The sequence below is a fragment of the Euprymna scolopes genome, chromosome 7, assembly GCF_053919585.1.
Source record: "Euprymna scolopes isolate OS-2025 chromosome 7, ASM5391958v1, whole genome shotgun sequence".
In the NCBI taxonomy this organism is placed as follows: Eukaryota; Metazoa; Mollusca; class Cephalopoda; order Sepiida; family Sepiolidae; genus Euprymna; species Euprymna scolopes.
In genome coordinates, this window is record NC_136488.1 from 138,317,987 (window position 1) to 138,338,876 (window position 20,890).

General features: G+C 29.9%; 1 protein-coding gene across 14 annotated transcripts in view; it reads left to right on the forward strand.

Annotated features, from left to right (window-relative positions):
• Positions 1–20,890, forward strand: part of LOC145280000 (pumilio homolog 1-like) — an 88,716-nt gene that overhangs the window by 43,759 nt on the left and 24,067 nt on the right. For 6 of the 14 annotated variants that reach the window (XM_080131612.1, XM_080131611.1, XM_080131613.1 and 3 more), the window contains 4 exons: positions 459–572; positions 11,025–11,093; positions 13,025–13,267; positions 17,556–17,696. In XM_080131612.1, coding sequence (XP_079987738.1) covers positions 459–572; positions 11,025–11,093; positions 13,025–13,267; positions 17,556–17,696 — 567 coding nt within the window. The remainder of the gene's footprint in view (positions 1–458; positions 573–11,024; positions 11,094–13,024; positions 13,268–17,555; positions 17,697–20,890) is intronic. The other 8 variants (XM_080131619.1, XM_080131618.1, XM_080131620.1 and 5 more) reach the window with 3 other exon arrangements.

Genomic DNA, 20,890 nt, shown 5'->3' on the forward strand with positions numbered 1-20,890 from the left:
CTAGAAGAATTTTTAACAAAGTTACTAACCATTAAACCGTGGATCCATATGGATACTTCGAGTATGAATTAACATTTCTACCCCTAGTCACGACTAACAGAATGTTCTCGTTCTATCCCTGTGAATTAAAAGGTTCAACTCTAAATTCTCTATAGCTTTCAAAGTTGAAAAATATCTACATGAAAGGTAAAGGTTACATAACTGAAATGTAAACAACCAAATAGTCTCAATAATACAAATTATCAATCCTCATTTAAAATAAAAAGTCTACATTTTTGCATGTTTGTTTAATAAAACGATTATTTTTAGATCTGTGATGTGTATTGTTGTAGCTGTGTGTTGGCCACATGTTTTGTTGTTGTGGGGGTCGGGGCTATCTTGGAGCATATATGTTAACTGTTATTGCATGATGTTGATGTGCATGGCTTATGGCGTGTGCTGTGCTCCTCTTTATGTAGGCTTGACTCCTCCTCCTCCTCCTCCCGCCGCGATCACATCTCCAAATCCTTACGTAGTCAGTTCAGCCGCTTCACAACAGGATCCTTATGCAGCTATGGGGATTCAGATTGCAGGTTAGACCATTTAGTTTTTCCTTATTAACCTTGCTATTTTGCTGCACAAAGGTATGTATTACAAAGCATTGTAACAATACAAGCTTGGTCAAAAGTAACGATTCACGTTTACAAGTGATCATCAATGGCAATTAAGATACAGGATTTGAACCGTCGTTTGAATTATTTTAAACTCCGGCTTTATTGTAAAGCCAGTTTTAGGCCAGTTTAAAAAATCTTAAAATTATATTTTGGGGGAAGTAAGGACAATTGAAATTTTTTAAAATGTTAAAATTTGTGACATTTTAAATAAATTACCCCCCCCTTTTTTTTTTTTTTTTTTTTTTTTGAAAAGCTATTTAAATGCAAGTGTGAAATTAAAATTATGTTTTTATACAAGTTTTTTTTTTTTTTTTTATATTTTTACACAAGATAATTTCTTTATGCCGAATAGCTACAATTTAATAAGACAGTAAATTTTCTATACTGCTATTCACAAAAAATACCCCCCCCCTTTTTTTTGCCCTTCCTAAAATAAAACTAGAGCATGTGACCCCCCCCCTTTTTTTTTTGTATATACATGTTTAAACTTGTTTAAAATTCTTACATTATTATAGTTTTGCTATGGAGGAAAAAAACCAAAAAAAAAAACCCTATTTTTGTATATATTAGCCAGAGGGTAGAACAGCAAACTATTAAGTAGATGGTTGTAAGTACGGTCACTGGTTTGGGATAGGTGCTAGTCTAGCCACACTAAAGAGCTATGATACAACAAAATGTTATGTCTGTGGATGATGTGCGTGTATATCTATGTACAAGTTTCACGCAATTAAAATCCTCAAAGATGAATTGTTTATAGTGGTGGAGGCTTACCTAGAATCATTTGTTTTTTTTGTTTTACAATTGCTACTCTCAGTTGGTGGAATTGAATGCCACAGATAGAGCAGACGGTAGACCTTGAGATTTTATATCAAAGTTTTTCTTTCTCCTAGATGCATCTCTTAACAAGAACTGAGGGTGATATATATTCTCTTTCGATCTGAGGTATCAATATTAAATTTTAGAAGTGATATTTTGTATATCATATATATCCAAAGTTTTAAAATCAATCTTTGCCAGTAGCAATAACATTTAAGTGCTTTTAAACCTTTGAATTTTTCTTGTATTTAATTTAAAAGTATTGTGCAATTGCTTTAAAAGGACCCTATTTTTAAGGTGAAAATTAAGTCTTTAAAGAACAAACTAAATCAGTTTTGTATAACAAAATAAACCACAATCTTAAACTGGGTGTTGTGGGGTGGAGGTCAATGGTTATTGATAGAAAGTTTATATTTTCAATGATTGAAAATTGAAGACAGAAATTAAAATATTCATTAAAAAGTAATTTCTTAAATATTTTTTATGAATATTTGACTGAAATATTTAAAAAAATTGGCAAATGTTTGTTTAAAATAGGCCCCTTCCTCCTTTTCAAAGTTAACTAAAAGATCTAAATCTTGTATGATCTCAACAGCGTTTGTGCATGTAAAATTGACCCAGTTTCCCTACATTTTTATTTTCTATTGATACATTGGAGCAGTTTGAACAGGTTCTTTGTTTGCTCAAAACTTCCCAGTGCTGCAAAGTTCACTTTGGTTTAAATCGGAATTATTTTAATCATTTCCTCATTCAAGATAAAAAAAAAAAAAGTTAACAGAATTTTCTATAATCATGAAATAAATACTTAGTGTTTTTTTTTTTTTTTTTTTTTTAATTTAGAATTTTTTTAATAAACAAAAGTTGTACAGATTAAATCGATGTGACAAATATAAAATTGAATGTGTATATTACATAATCATTTAAAAAAAATTTGAATTTACTTCCTTAAATATAAGGTTCTAAATATTTGCCAAATATAACAAATTTAAAACAATGATTTTTAAATCCTGCTTGATTAAAATCAATTTTGAGCTTTCTACTGACTTTTCAATTTTAACATTCGTGTTTTTAAAATGGAACAATTTTTGATAGAATTAAAAATTAGTTTTCATCCAAATTTAACAGCCAATTTTTTTTTTTAATGTTGACCGCAGCTTGTAATGTTAAAATTGAACAATTTTATTTTAATTTCTTGCTCTCTTTATAAAAAAAAAGGTTAATTTGCTAATAAATCTTTTGAATGTATTTTTTTTTTCTTGCTTCAAATTGCTTCAAATTTCTGTTATTCATATCGGTTATATATATATAAAAAAAATGAATTGGATCCTATTTATATTGGGCATAGAGCATTGTTATAGGAAATGCTGAAATAAAAGTAAAGTTAAATATTTTACAAGTTTTTAAAATATTTAAACAAGGAATAAAATGATTTAAAATTTTTTTTTTTTTTTTTTTTTTTTTAATGACTTTCTGCTCATTGAAAATATTTTTTAGTATTTTTGCTTTAAGCATAATTATTTTGTAGAATTTTCAAATTAGTAAATGTTTTTTTCTTTCTGAGGAAAAAAGTAAATTCTCAATTTATGAATTAAAAGGCCTCATTTTATCTAAACATTTAATTATAATAAACTTGCAAAGTATGGAACTTTTTATTTCAGTACATCACACACGAGGTGCTGTCAATAAGTTTTCATACTTTCGTATGGGCACTTTTATTGATGGTACATACATGAAATTATCCCATTCAAAGTAATCTCCCCCAGCTGCAATGCAGTTGTTGAATCATACCAACAAGTTCTGGAAGGCCTATTATGTGAGCATGTCAATGACATTCATCACAGCTTTCGTCTCCATTGTCTCATAACAACAGCCTCTAAAGGTTTTCCTTGAGCTTAGGGAATAACCAAAAGTCACAGGAAGCAAGGTCTGGACTATAGGGAGGATGAGGAACTGTTTTGATGCCCAGGAGTCTTTCTGATCTTCTTTGAGCAAATCTTCTGCATCTTCGGCTCCTCTTGAATAACATACTGAATTTTCAAGAGTCTACGACAATTTTAAATGTCTGTATAAAAGTCCGGAAACTTATTGGAGGCACCTCGTATATATATTAATGGATTTAATCTTATACTTACTATTTGGGTTAAGTTAATGATAACGTTTTAATTGCATAATGAAATTTTATCATTTGCCTTTAAGGCAAAATAAATTATGCATTAAAAAATTTTCTGCCACGCTTTTTCATATTTACTACAAAAATTGTTGGCTTCATGCTTTGTAAATAGATTTTAAAAAAAATGGGTTGATTAGGGTTGGTAAGATGTTTCTAACTTAAGTTTATTTGCTTCTTGCATGGTGAAGTTTAAAAATTTTTAATTTTAAAATTTGTAGATGAATCTTTTTACAGTTAACAATAAAATATTTTGAAACTATATTCTGCTTTCTGCAGCAAAAAGAGTTAATATATTTTAATTCACTATAGTAGTGAAACTAAAAAAAAATGTAAATGTTTTAATGCTTAGCTTTACAGGTAATTTTTTTTTTTTTTTTATTTGCTTTGCTTTTTAACCATCACTTTTTTTTTTTTTTTTTTTTTTTTTTGCATGTTGAAAACACTAACACATTTTTCCTCTATCCATATTTATATAAAATTAAAAAATTTGCATTATATGCAAATACATCATAAGAGTTCAACTATGTATTAAAAAAATTCTTCACCTCGTCTTTTTAGACGCACATTTTGTATCAAATTGTCATTTGTTTTTTTCAAAGTTAGATTCAAATAGCAATCAATCTGACATCTCCAGTTAGTCTATTTTTCATACTAGGGTACTGACATATGTATTTATTTTTTTAAATACATATTCTTTTAGTATAGTAATTACAAAATGAATTCATAATTTGCAAAATAGAGTAGTTACCGTTTCTGTAGAGTGCGTTACCATTTCTTAATAAATGCAGGAACTCATTTTCTGCAAATTAGCTTCAGCTTTATTTTTTAAAAATTATTTATTCACAAATGGCTGCTTAGATAAGATTTGTACTCGTTTTAATTAAAAACCCTTTTCCTTAATGTCTTTCTCATGCCTGATTGGTTTAAAATTGCTGATTTTACTTTTTAAAACAAGCTTTATTAAAATAAAATAATTTACTTCAATTTTGTTTCATTATTTCGTAATACAAGAAAAAAAAAATATAGGGATCTTTTCATATTTCTTCACCTTTCTGGCTACTAAAGGACAAAACGTGTGCAACTTCACTTTTTTGTTTCATTTTTGTGCCCATTTTTTTTGGGACAACAAATAAAATTTGTTCTCAAGTGTTACAAGGTTCTGCAGAAATTGTTCTCCACGTGTGTATTGCATGTACTGTTGTTGGGCAATACGTATGAATAACAAAGATTCAGTTGAAACTCCACACGTGATAGAGGAATGACTTATTTGTTCAAATTATTTAACGAGAAAAGTTAATAAGCTTCTTGGAAAAAATGTTTTTGTTTCCATGGTTTTCTATAATTTAGTTTTTCATATATACATGTGCTTTGTCTAAATAACAACAAAGCTAACGCTTATTTTTTAAATTACCGTTAATCATAAATGATTTCTAACGTACTGATAGTATAGTCAAGTACGTTCTAGTACCTATAAAAGCTAGTCCTACCGACTTTAAAGTTCTAATCTTGTACCTTCAGTCACTACTGACTGAAGGTCCAATGTCGAAGCTGTTTCGGCCAACTTGTTAATTAATAAAATGTTGCATAAATTAAATTATGCTAGTCGACTTCGTATGATTCTGTTCAGTGAAGTAAATTATGTAAATATTAACATCCATAGGCACATTTCATTTTCTGAAGACTCGTCTGTGTAGTTTTATTGAACTATATATAAATATAATGATCCAAGTGGTCGTTTCGGTTTAGCAAAACATGTCAATCTGGTTTATCGCAACAATCACATCAACTCCGATTCAAACCCTGGATGATATTTGTCACTTAGCAATCGTAATAATCAAACTTTGAAGCTGACAAATTTGTTGCTGTTTGTGAAGGAAATATCACTTTAATGAATTTTTTTTTTTTTTTTTTTTTTTTAGCATTTTCACCCCAAACAAGAGACGTTGCCACTTTGTTGTAGGGGGCTACTATCAGGGACATAAGCATCAGGGGTACTGTATAGGAAGTTGGGCAGCAAGATGTCGGTAGTCTAACTGTTATGGGGAAGAAACTACTAGAGTAGAAGGCTCTCTTACATCTAGGGATCTCTACTGTGAAGGGGTGGGATTTATCTGCTTGTCGAGGGGGTACAAGTGCTTGCAGTTCGTCAGAGCATTCATCCTTAAAGTACTTGTAAAACAGGCAGAGGGATGCAACATTTTGTCGATGTGACAGAGGCTGAAGTTTAGCTGACAGTCCAGGACCTATCAGATTGGCGACTTTTTGAACCTTGTCTAGGAGCGAGAGACTAGTGGCAGATGCACTAGCCCAAATATGACAATACTCCATATATGGGTGAATGGTGGCCTTATAGAGATATAGGATACTTTCAGGCATTAGTAGCTTTTTAGCACGGTCGGGAGAACCCACCTTCTTCGCAGCGGTCCTGGTATTGTTCTCAATGTAATTGTTCCAACTCGTGTTTCCTGTGAATGTTAGGCCGAGGAGTTTAAAAGATGTACTTTCAGGTAGTCATTCGCTATTGCTATTAGCGGTAGGGAAAGTTTCTTGTAATTATTGAAGGAAAAAAGTTTAGTCTTGGCAGCATTGAAGGTGACCATCCATTTTTGTCCCCATTCCACTACGGATCGGAGGTCTTCCTCTAGTGTTTCTGCCATTTCTTTTAGATATGTGTTCAATTTGTTTTCCTGTCGTGTCTGTTATAGAGCATGGTGTCATCAGCATACATACCCATCTCACAGACAATTTTATCAGGGAGGTAATTTATGAATATTAGGAATAACAGAGGTCCAAGGATAGACCCCTGAGGCACTCCCACATTTATATCATTGTTTAGATGTACGACCGTCGAGGATAACTTGGATTTTTCTCTTATCTAAGAAGGATCTAATTATGTTATGTATTCTTCCAGTGATGCCGTATGATCTAATTTTCTTGAAGACCCTCATGCCATACTCTGTCAAAAGCCTTAGATATATCTAGAGCTACCGCTCTACCCTCTCCCGCTGTGTCCAGTGACTTGTATATACGTTCTGAGATTAGTTAGGATATCTGCTGTGGAACGAGCTTGCCTAAATCCATATTGTTGGTCAGTCAGAAGTTTAGCATTTGTAAGGTGATGGACTAGAGCTTGGTTAATTATGGTCTCAAATATTTTGGCAAAAAGTGGGAGGAGGCTAATATGGCGATAATTTACTGGGTCAGTTCTTTCGCCAGAATTCTTGAAAACTGGCACTACAGAAGCAGTTTTCCAGCAGGCAGGAAAGCAAGATTCATTAACCTTATATTATATACCTTACCTTATAATAGTAATACAACCCCCTTTATTTATTTATATATATATATATATATATATATATATATATATGCACACACAGTAGCAGGCTGTCCAGCATTGCCCAGTCATAAAATTTTCATTCATGTAGATTTTGTATTATAGAGCCAATTCTCTATTGATTATTATATTCAGCTAATATATAGCAGTGATTTAATTTATTTTTTTTTTTAAGTACAAAAAAATAAAGACTTCAGTGCCATCAACTAAACCAAAACCTACAGCTCTCCAGCATTGTCTATACGGATACAAAACTGCAAAAAATAACGTTTAACTTAACTTTAATTAACAAATATGCAAAAAAGACGAGTATAGGGCAAGGTCTTTTTTTTTTTTTTTAATATGAAAATTAGTTGACCTTCATGTAGTCGCTCGCATATCCATGACAGTATTAAAATGTCCATCTTAATTTTTAAATAGAAAAAGTAGACTTTTAATATCCATTTCAGTGAAACAACTTTATAGGTGTATATATTATTGGAGACCTACCTCTAGATCAAGAGAATTAGTCTCTGGAGTTGCTGTAAATGTGATATGAATTCAATCAGACAAGTGTTGGAAATATATAGCATATGTTACTATCCAAAATAAAGCTAATGCAAGCAATAAATGCAAATTTTTCTTCCTGGAAGGCTGAGGTCTGGGAAAAAGGCATAGATTTTTTTTTTTTTTTTTTTTTTTTTAATTTTTTTTATTTTATTTTATTTTATTTTATTTTTTTTAAAGCCTTGTATTGACTGATTGACTGTCAGTGGGCGTCTTTTTACAATTGAATTGTCTACCATGTGAAGTTTTGTTCCAGCATCAGTGTTTAATATCCGCTAAGAGTGGTTATTTTCTTATCAGTTTTCCTGTCTTAACTATTTCTATATCTTTAGGAGATGGCTGAAAACTCTTCAGTGTTTACTAAACATTCAATTCCTAGTGAATTGAGAATATTGGGTTGGTTTTAAAAACTTGACAAAATTCTTCTATGAGATGGTGCTGCTCTTTCTGTATGCAGACAGTTTGGTGAAGAGTGTAAGCCAGATTTGGAAGAGAATAAATGCCCCCCACCTCACTGCATATGCAGCAAATGCTTCATCTATCAGATTCATGGCACGATGACTTTGTTTGGCAGTAACAGCAAATTTATGGTGGCAATGTATTGCTTAGTTTGTAGATTTGCTGCCTGATTGATGGATGGTGTATGCATTTGTATTTGTGTTGCCACAATGTTAGAAAACTTCTGGTTTCATCCAGGATGCCACTAACTGTAGTCCATCTTTTAATCCGTTTACATTAAAGATCCGTATCCTATTAATCTTGAACAACATTTGACAGTGGGTCACACAATAGTGAGCAGCTAATTTATCAAATGACCACTATCCAAACTTTAGATAGAATGAGGCTTGCATTACTTCCCTACCCCCATCAGAAAATGACCCAAATAATGTATTTTCTATTTGTTTGTCATTTTTTTCCCCCTTGTACAGGGATCAGACATTTTCCGATGTTTAGCAAACACGTTCTCGGGTTCTGGTTCAGTGGGTTAGCAGTCTCCAAATTCCGCTGTATACGATCTTGCCTAATCGCTTATTGTTTCCAAGTTTTCTTTGGCTGGTTAACCTTCATGCGATTTAATGCATCCATGCTTCTGCAACAGTTTATCCAGGAGGATCAAAGTTCCACACAACCATATCAGCGTAATATTAATTTTTTTAGAATAACCTTCATGACGGGCAAGACATTTGCTTTTTAGCAAATTTTCTGATCGGATGTTTTTGGTTTAGTCAGATTTCATAAAGCAGATCAATCTGATGACCTGCATGTCTGAGGATGTTTTGGGAGGGATGTTTTCTTTTCTGATTAGTAATCAAATCACATAAGCTATCGTATGATGTCAGTATGTTCTTATAAATTGTATTCAAAATATTCTACCATCTGTTCATAATGATGGTATTAATGTGATTATCACACTGTCTGAAGATGGCAGAATTAAATTACACCTGGCAGTCTGTAATCGCTGGCTCCTCGCTACAAGAGAGAAAAAGAGAAAAAGTCACACACTGTGTGCAATGGCAGCGGTTGCTTTAAAATCATTTAACATTGCCACATCTTTTCACTTTGTTGGTTATTTGTATAAATTACTGTGCTAATGTTTTTTTTTTTTTTTCTTTGGAAAATTTCTAGGTGAAAATAGCTATTTATGAAGTTAATATGTATATGTATGTGTGTGTATACACATACGTGAAGAAAAATATAGATAATTAAAAAATTTATGCACTAGTATAAATTTTTATATTGATATTTTTCCTCGAGCTCCACCTTACGTGTAGAGCTTTTTGTTATCTGTAAGTCTTCATTCAAAGAATCTATGAATACTTCGATCCCCCCCCTCCATATATGTCTATTTTAGGTAAATAGACATTAGCAAGAAATGTATGTTCATGGATAAGTAGGTAGGTTTGATCCTTGTTAAAGTCAAGCCATGCTGATGACTGCTAGTTAGCAAGAAACTTGCATTCATGGATAACTTTTTTTTTTTTTTTTTTTACATATCTATATATAAAAATAATGCATCTGTATGGAAGAGTGAAAGTGTTATCACTTAAGTGAATTTGAATACAGCAGCAGAATTACCATGCTGCTGTTGCTAATGAACAAAAAGAAAATTACATTAAATTCCTTGTTTGAATTTTTGATGAATTAACAAATATTATAATTCAATTTTTATTTTCATGAATTTATATATGTTGAATTAAGAGGTTTCTCCCTCATTCGTTCTGTAATCCTTATTGACTGGATAATATAATGTTTCTATGTAACTTTACACTTTATCTTATATATAGTAAACTGATGGTGTATCTGTATATAAAGGCAATATAACGGGCAAAATTCACCTTTCGTTTTCCTTTTCCATTTAGCAGAAGTGACGTCCGACATTTTTAGCTACGGATGACTATAGAATGAACTTTTTTTTTTATTCAATCTTTATTAGAACTTAATGGATTGTTTTATTCTTTTTATCAAACAAAAAACTTTTATAATGAAATATCGACTGTTTTCCAAACATCGAAATTTTAAAATTAAAGTTTTATTTAAAAAAGGTTTGTTTTTTTTTTTTCTTTGGGATATTTTTTTTTTCTCCATTTATCATTTTGAAATTTTATTCAACAATAAAATGATAAACCAATTTACAATTAAAAAAAAAAACAAATTTTTCGAAATGAGATTTTTGTAATGAGATTTTTTTCTAACGTGACTTAAGTTTTCAAAATTGATGGCAGTCTTGCAGTTAAGGCTGACACACTCATTAATTTTAAAATTTCGATATCAACGTTTACGTAACTTTGATAAAAGTTGGGTAAACGTTCATAAACATATTAATGAGGAAAACATGGTTCATAAACAAAACAGTCCATTAAATTCAGATAAAGACTGAATGAAACTTCTAAAGAAAGAAAGAAAAAAAAAAAAGAGGTTCAATCTATACAGTTTTGGTCATCCGTAGCTAAAAATGTTGGACGTCACTTCTGCCAAATGGCTTTGTAAACAAAGGAAAACGAAAGGTGAATTTTACCAATAAACGTTTTCACTATTTTAAGATCAAAATATTTTTGGATTATAGGGAAAAGCATGTTTCTCTTATACAATTAAAAATCTTGTTAATCCCTTTTTTTTCCCGCCTTCAACTAAGATATAGTTTACAATTAAAGTGTATATGCAAACAAAAAAAACAAAAACTGATCTTTTTAAAATGTTTGTCTATATTTTCGTTTTTAAGTTGATCTTTCATTATTTTCTTTCTCTGTATAATGCTATAAGGCTAAAGTAAATGTGATTTTTGGCTTTTTTTGCCGACAGTTTTTTTCTATTGATTTTTTTTTTTTTTTTTTTTTTTTTGTAAAGTGTCGTCTTTATGTATTTTAAGTGGTGTAATTATGTTGTAGTTGTCGTGGATTTCTAGTGTGAAATATCAGTCATAGTGGCTGAAGACTTGTATGTTTCTTTTGTTATTGTGCTCCGAATGTGACCCCCAACTTTTATTGGTATCTTGGTATGATTTCAGCGACTGACGGCACATATGCTGCCCACAGAGAAAGCTCTGGTGTCGAACACCAGCACTTCAGCCTCCAAGGTATATTCATGTGGAAAAAAGATTTTGTCACACGTTTTCCTTTCCTGCAAGCTTATTCAATATTTTTAATTTCTTTTTTCATTGTCACCCCCCCCCCTTTTTTATTTTTTATTTAATTTTTTTTTTTTTACAATTCTAAGTTTCCCTCTCCTTTTAACTCTTGTTCCATTCCTAAAGAGGTTTTCTTGATAAGTAAAATGTGAGAAAGATTTGTAATGTTAAGTTTCCATGATTATTAGACCAATCAGTGGTTATGGCTAGAAAAGAATATATAGACTAGTTGGTTTAACAATTTAAAGTTTAATTAGTGCTTATTTAGAATTACACTTAAAAAAAATACAGAAAAATCTTTGTACGTATTCATCACAGAATAAAGAGGCCATATATATATATATATATATAAATCTAAATATTAATTTTCTTGTCTGTACGTTCAGTGTCACAAAACATCGCAAACATTATTTAATAAGAAGCGAATTACCTCCCTTTATAGTTGCTCTCTATCAGTTAAAAATCATTCAAACCGTTTCCTTTCAAAATCTTTATTAAAAAAAACAACAAAACATGGCTGTCTCTTTACGGTTGCAAATTAGCTATTTTATTTTTTATTTTATAAAGTCATGTTGGGAGGAGACTAAGTTTCTATTTTTTTTTATTAGTTTCTTTTTAAAAATCAAAAAAAAAAAATGTGCCAGTGAATTGACATGTTTTATTTATATAAAACTTTACTCTGAAAACAATGTGTTGAATTTTCATTGAAAAAAAAAATATAGATTTTTTAAGTTTATTCTTTTTAGTTTTAAAAGGCTAAAAAAGAATTTGCTAAAAAAAATTGTTTTAAATTTAATTGTTTATTTTTTTTTTTTTATTCATTTTATTTGTTTTAAAAATTCTCAACTACCGTGGAATTTCCACGGGTTCTGCTAGTGAAAATGAATCATAGTTTAACTAAAATAAAAATTGCGATTTTTGTATTTAAAAAAAAAAATGATTTTAATACTAAACGTATCCCTTATAAGACTGATTGAAATCTCGATATTTCAAATTAAGTTACTTCCTCATTTATGCTGGATCAAAAAGCATGGCTGGCTCGAAATCCTGATATTCTTAGTAAAACAAAGCTTGATAAATTTACATGATCTTTGTAATATGACATCTTCGTTTTGTGACGTACGTGCATCATAAAAACTTAACTAATTCTAAATAAGCACTGTTATCGTAATTTGAATAAACTGTAAATTTACAAGTTTTAAAAGAATTTATCCATTTTCTGCTTGATTATTCGGTGTCTTGTTCAATGTTTTAAAATTTTCTCTGCATGTTATATTTGAGATTTGTCAATCACAATTTGTATGCATAAATTGTCATCGTTTTCAATTGGTTATTCCTTTAGAATTCGTATTAAATCTTGAATTTAGAGTCTCATGTGTGGCTAGTAGTGTTGGGACGATTAATCGGAATCGGGAATTGAAAGAAAAAAAAAATCGGAACTTTTGGGGCTATCGGAAAACTGTGGTCTATTTTCTGATTAATTCTTTTTATTGTATTTTTTGCTTTCATTTAAAACTTAATTTTCCACGTCTTCTATTAATTGGTGAAATATTTGATTTTAAATTACAAGTAAAACTAAATTCTACAGATCATACCCATACGTACATTTATTAAAATATATGAACATATTTCATGAGTTTCACTGTAACCCCCCCCCCCCCAATTTATATTTAGAAATCTAAAAAGAATCAAAATCTATAATTTAGAAGAGAATTGGTAATTGTATCGGAATGGGGGGGGGGGTATTTAAATCGTCCCTTCACTAATGGCTAGTAAACTTTCCCTAATTTATAAAACTTAGCTTCCTGTTTTTTTTTTTTTTTTTTTTTTTTTTAAATTTGCATATTTATATATTGAAACCTTTTTCTTAAATTTGTTAGGTCCTGCTGTGATTCATCCTCAATATTACAGTTTACCAACTCCTTGGGGACTTTATCCAGCCAACTTAATACAACAGCAGGGACAACAACCTCATCCGGGGGCTCCACAATCGGCTGCAGCTCTCACTCAGCAACAACAGCAACAGCTTTTGCGTGGTCAGTCGGGTCGACCAGTCACTCCGCAACAACAGAATGAAAATATTCCAGCTTCAGCTCTTCAAGCTCAGGCTCTTCAAACACAAAGTGAGTTTTTAATTTACTTGAACAGTTTATGAAAAGGATAACATTCTGAAATAGCTTTTCTCAATAACATTTGAGTTGAGTGTCTGGTTTTTGTGTTACCATAACTTAAAATTCTTTTACTAGTTATTGAAATAAAAAATCTGTGTTTTTATGCCTGCCAAAAACTTTTGACACCCGTGACGGAACCTGACCAGGGCAGTATGGTTTTCAAACTCAATCTTTCGGATGACAAATATTGAAAAATTGACCAAAAAATTAATTCTTTTACCCTCAACTGGGCAATTTTTTACAAGGAAGGGTCGTTTTTTGCGCCATTTTCACAAAGTCATCGTCTTAGTTGGATTGATTAGAGCTTGCCTACTATTACTTGATTTGGTATATAATATATATATATATATATATATATATCTCCACCTGGGCTGCTTACTGCCCCCCCCCCCCAAGTTCCTTACTACACCACCTACCTACACCCGGCCAACGCTGGGCACCCCAGCTAGTGTGTGTGTGTGTATATCTCGCAAAAACTTCTGACAGATGCGTCGGAACATGACGAAACTGGTATAATTTTAAACCTTGATCTTTCGGACGACAAATATAAAAAAATGGCCAAAAACATTCATTCCTTCAGCCTAAACTGGCCAGTTTTTTACAAGGAGGGGGTTGCTTTTTTTCTCTGACATTTTCGCACATTGTCTTCTTTCGATTAACTAGCTTTAATTTCAACGTTCGACTTCCGTTTTTTTTTTTTTTTTTTTTTTTTTTTTTTACTCCTTTGTGTTACGAGTTCGAGCCTGCCTGCCTACTACCACTTTTTAAAAAAAATTTTATAACACCCCTCTCCACGTGGGTTGCCTACTGTTGTTTTGATTCTCCTCCCCCTCGGGGGGGGGGAGTCCTTACTACAACACCTACACACATTCGGGCAACGCCGGGTACCCCCCTGTTAGTGTAATATAAAATTAAAAACAAAGATGCATTGTAACAATTACTTTGACCTTCAAAATTTGAACACGTGAAAGCATTTAAACTGAAATTGTCATTCTGGCTTTAAAATTGTTAGTGAATCTTCATGCATTAAAAACATTGAAAGCTATTAACCCATTTTTGCCTGAATTAATTTCTTATAAAATAATTTTGACATAACTTTTTCTGATGTTGGCTCAATATAATTGATTAGAAGAATGCATTAATTTTATTTATTGCGGACTATTATTCTCATCTTTTCTTAGTTGTTTCACAATGTTTCGGCCATCTATTCTTCTGGCCAGGTGGTAACTGCGACGGGATAGGAACTCTGAATCTCCTAACTGCAATTACTGCCTTCCGTAGTTGCTGTCATCTCACCACAAAAAAAAAATACTCATCTCAATGAATTCCAATTAAAATAAAAATGCATTAGTTTACATGTTTCTGCAATATGTTACAACATGTTGTGCCGTATATGTACCATTAGGCACATTCAAGTACAAAATTTATATGTTGGAAGAAAAACGACTTTATATGAAGTACACTTTTATATTTATGAAGGCAGACTTTTCTTTTCCACTTTACGGTTAGTGTAAATCAAAAATTAATACAAATATTTATTTTTATTTAACAAAATTATTTTTATTTAACAAAATTTTATATGGATGCTGTAAAATGACAAAACTGAAACAGATTTAAGAATGCGTGAGTTACAAAAAACTGATTTAATCTCATTATGTTCAAACACGTATATTTTCTCAAGTTGGACTAATATTTGTAATGTAAGAAAAAGCAATATGGATCAGAATGTAGAAAACATCCTCATTTAGTATGGAATGAGATTGCATGTCAAGCAGACCTGCATCACATTTGCTGCACTTGTTGAAAGGTTTGACATCCTTCCCTGCATATCTTTTGTTTTCTCGAGTTTAAACAAGGTGATGTTGTATTCTATCAAAACGAATATCATCTAACACTAGTTTTTCACCTTTTGTTGGGTGTGATGGTGTCTTTCCGGCTCCCTCAAGTTCTGTACCAAACCTCGTTAGATATGTCTAAGCAATTCGTTTCTTGAATTCAAACTGTCAATTCCCCACCACATTTCTTGTGCAACAAGCAAACATTTTGCTCAGTGATGTCAATCAACCAAGTAAATATACACCAATACCACTTTTTTTCTTCGACATGCAATACGGTACTTGTTTATATTTTGTTCCTGCTGATCAGTTCCTTGCATATGTTTATATTAAATCATCTTCGGACTCCAATCCATCGCGTGTGTTGAAAGGTTTTGTTAAACGTACACACACACATTTTGTCATTTATATAATAGATTTAGTTTGAACCTTTTTACTCTAATTTAATTTTAAAAAAAAAAAAAAAAAAAAAACTAGCAGTAATTGATATAAGATTATTATATACTAGCGGGGTGTTTTGAGGTGTGTGGTTTTGGGTAAATCAAAACAAAAGAATAAAAAAAATTGTTGCCCGGGTGTTTGTTTCCGGGGTGGGGAGGAATTAAAAAAAAAAAATTTAGCTGAATGTTGGCTGGGATTTGTTAATCGATGAAGCTAGGTCGATAAAGGAATAACCGTGATATAAATACAGTTGGATACACAATTAATAGTTGCAGACGGATAGTTTGATGTAAAATCTGGAATACAATGTTAGTTCGTTTCGTGTTTTTGTGTATATAATAAACGCAATTGTTTATGTGTAAAGTGTAGAATGCGGCCGAGAACGGATTTCTTTAAGAGAACTGAACTGTATTCACCTGAATGTTGGTTGGATAGTGTTAATTGATGAGGCTATGTCGAAAAGGAACGTGGCATAAATACAGTTGGGAATCCAATGGTAGTTAGTTTCATTTGTTTATTTATGTAATAAACATGATTTTCTGTGTAAACTGTATTTTTAATAGACTGCTATTAAATTAAACAAGGTGAAATTGAACGTGGACTAAGAGTGTCTGATAACAAAGCAAAAGATGGCATCAGTGACTCTTTGGTCTGTACCCCCCCCCCACTCCCCATGTAAATGAAATAAACAAAAAAATAAATAAAAACCAAAATAAAAACTAAAAAAAAAAAAAAAAAAAAAAAAGATGGCATCAGTACCCCCCCCCCATATAAATACAATAAAAAAGAAAAGGAAGAAATGGCATAAGTAAACATTGGATTCGAGGTAATCGAAAGTTGCGTTTCAACCGACAGAAAAATGCCAATCCATTTTTTTTTTTTTTTTTAAAGCAACTATGAACTGAAACCGGTGCTTCCTCGTAGTGTCCCTTGTGGACGTATCCCCACCGGTGATAAGTGAGTGCGGGAGGAGTATGAATGTAATAGAGGGAAAAGATCTTACTACTTCCATTGATTGTAACCAAATTTGGCCGTGGACTCTCAGCAGAAAAAAATAGGGATCTAAGTTTATCGAGTAAGTGGATAGATGATAGACCTATAACACACCAAAGGTAATGTGCTGCAGTGTGTGCACATTACATTTGCATGAAATGTCTTTATTTTAAATCCTATTAAGGTCAAAATCGCAGGGGAAAAAACGAGTTCATTTTATTTATTTATATAAATAAAAAAGGCCAATATGTGCTGCTTGTCCAACCTGCAAATAGTGTTTATTCCGAAAGCCGTTCAACATGGGGAGGGTGAAAATAAGAAAATACCTTTCGGAATTACCACTCACAAGCTCCCCATGATAAACACCGTTTGCAGGTTGGACAAACAGCACATTGACATTTTTATATATATATATATATATATATATATATATGTATATATGAACCATAGTTGCGTTATCATAAAAATGAAACTTTATGCAATATTATTTATAAAGAAAAAAAAAAAAGTTATTTACTTGCCTCCCTACGAGAGCATGGTTTTAAATGTGGGGAAAACTAGTTCCCCTAAAAAAAAGGCACACTGGATCGGAAACATTGCTTCAGTCTTCAGGGATATATTCTACTTTTTAAAAAAAAGCATTTCTAGCATTACGTTGCTATTTTTACAAAATTCAGATTTAAAAAAATGTCACTTGTAAAATTTAATTTAAAAAAAAAAAAAAAAACGAAAAACTCGGCTGAAAGTTGTGAGTCTAAATTCATTTTGTATTTTAGTCATGGTGGAAGTAAATTTTCCACTCGTGGGGGGAGGGGGACTCCACATGCTTGACTTGTTCTTTTTACATTGAGGTTGCAGATTTTCTATTTCATAGTGTTATATAATGGTATATTGTTTTCCTTATTAATGATTATAGAATTTTTATTAACCATTTTTGTAAATGGCATTTTTTTTTTTTTTTTTTTTTCCAGATGCTGCAAGTTATCAGTTTTTGGCTACTGCCTATTATGACCAAAATGGCCAGTTGGTCATGGGTAATCCACGTGGTATTGGTACTCCTGTAAGGCTAGTTTCCCCTGCCCCCGTTTTGGTTAACACTGGAAATCAACAAGGTGAGAAATATGTCAAATATTAAAATTGGGTAGGTTTAAGTATATTATCTTAAAAATACATTGGTTTAAGTATATTATCTTAATATACTTAAACCAATGTATTTTTAAGATAATATACTAAAAACCAATGTATTTTTAAGATAATATACTAAAAACCAATGTATTTTTAAGATAATATACTAAAAACCAATGTATTTTTAAGATAATATACTAAAAACCAATGTATTTTTAAGATAATATACTAAAAACCAATGTATTTTTAAGATAATATACTAAAAACCAATGTATTTTTAAGATAATATACTAAAAACCAATGTATTTTTAAGATAATATACTAAAAACCAATGTATTTTTAAGATAATATACTAAAAACCAATGTATTTTTAAGATAATATACTAAAAACCAATGTATTTTTAAGATAATATACTAAAAACCAATGTATTTTTAAGATAATATACTAAAAACCAATGTATTTTTAAGATAATATACTAAAAACCAATGTATTTTTAAGATAATATACTAAAAACCAATGTATTTTTAAGATAATATACTAAAAACCAATGTATTTTTAAGATAATATACTAAAAACCAATGTATTTTTAAGATAATATACTAAAAACCAATGTATTTTTAAGATAATATACTAAAAACCAATGTATTTTTAAGATAATATACTAAAAACCAATGTATTTTTAAGATAATATACTAAAAACCAATGTATTTTTAAGATAATATACTAAAAACCAATGTATTTTTAAGATAATATACTAAAAACCAATGTATTTTTAAGATAATATACTAAAAACCAATGTATTTTTAAGATAATATACTAAAAACCAATGTATTTTTAAGATAATATACACAAACCAATGTATTTTTAAGATAATATACACAAACCAATGTATTTTTAAGATAATATACACAAACCAATGTATTTTTAAGATAATATACTCAAACCAATGTATTTTTAAGATAATATACTCAAACCAATGTATTTTTAAGATAATATACTCAAACCAATGTATTTTTAAGATAATATACTAAAAACCAATGTATTTTTAAGATAATATACTAAAAACCAATGTATTTTTAAGATAATATACTAAAAACCAATGTATTTTTAAGATAATATACTAAAAACCAATGTATTTTTAAGATAATATACTAAAAACCAATGTATTTTTAAGATAATATACTAAAAACCAATGTATTTTTAAGATAATATACTAAAAACCAATGTATTTTTAAGATAATATACACAAACCAATGTATTTTTAAGATAATATACACAAACCAATGTATTTTTAAGATAATATACACAAACCAATGTATTTTTAAGATAATATACACAAACCAATGTATTTTTAAGATAATATACACAAACCAATGTATTTTTAAGATAATATACACAAACCAATGTATTTTTAAGATAATATACACAAACCAATGTATTTTTAAGATAATATACACAAACCAATGTATTTTTAAGATAATATACACAAACCAATGTATTTTTAAGATAATATACACAAACCAATGTATTTTTAAGATAATATACACAAACCAATGTATTTTTAAGATAATATACACAAACCAATGTATTTTTAAGATAATATACACAAACCAATGTATTTTTAAGATAATATACTAAAACCAATGTATTTTTAAGATAATATACTAAAACCAATGTATTTTTAAGATAATATACTAAAACCAATGTATTTTTAAGATAATATACTAAAACCAATGTATTTTTAAGATAATATACTAAAACCAATGTATTTTTAAGATAATATACTAAAACCAATGTATTTTTAAGATAATATACTAAAACCAATGTATTTTTAAGATAATATACTAAAACCAATGTATTTTTAAGATAATATACACAAACCAATGTATTTTTAAGATAATATACACAAACCAATGTATTTTTAAGATAATATACACAAACCAATGTATTTTTAAGATAATATACACAAACCAATGTATTTTTAAGATAATATACACAAACCAATGTATTTTTAAGATAATATACACAAACCAATGTATTTTTAAGATAATATACACAAACCAATGTATTTTTAAGATAATATACTAAAACCAATGTATTTTTAAGATAATATACTAAAACCAATGTATTTTTAAGATAATATACTAAAACCAATGTATTTTTAAGATAATATACTAAAACCAATGTATTTTTAAGATAATATACTAAAACCAATGTATTTTTAAGATAATATACTAAAACCAATGTATTTTTAAGATAATATACTAAAACCAATGTATTTTTAAGATAATATACTAAAACCAATGTATTTTTAAGATAATATACTAAAACCAATGTATTTTTAAGATAATATACTTAAACCAATGTATTTTTAAGATAATATACTTAAACCAATGTATTTTTAAGATAATATACTTAAACCAATGTATTTTTAAGATAATATACTTAAACCAATGTATTTTTAAGATAATATACTTAAACCAATGTATTTTTAAGATAATATACTTAAACCAATGTATTTTTATCTTAAAAATACATTGGGTGAAAAAAATTTTTTTTGTTCATATTTTCCTCTTCATTTTGAAATGAATTCCTATGAATATTTTTGAAAGTGCAAAATTCCCTTTCTAATACTATTAGTTTTTTTTCCCTACATAGTCAGTTTATTAAAGAAAACCTGATGCAAGACAAGCAGCAAAATCTCACCCTTTCACTGAACTTCCATAGATGCTGGAAAGCTTTCTGCTCTAATAGTTATTCCTTCAGACTGCCAAATTTTAGAATTTCCTAGTTTTCTGTTTCCCGAACTGCACAAGTTGGTCTGTAACGTGAACAGACCTCTTACTGCTCAACTCCCCCTGTTAGACAGACCCCTATTAGACATGATCCCAAATAGTAGCCTCTTGTTTTTCAAGTAGCAATACCTTGTTTGGAGTGAAAATGAGGATGGGGGACAACACACAATTATTTTGAAGTTAAAACTTAGTTGCAAACAAAAAAAACATTAAAAAAAATATTGGTGTATGACCAAAATCTACCTATTTGTCATGTCCCCCACATTCAGCGAAAAGTGGATCCTTTATATTAATTTGTCAACTATCAAGCCCAACATACAGTGGGTATTCAGTAAATAAAGCCTCTTAAACTTGATGAAACTGCATATATAGGTAAACCTTGCAT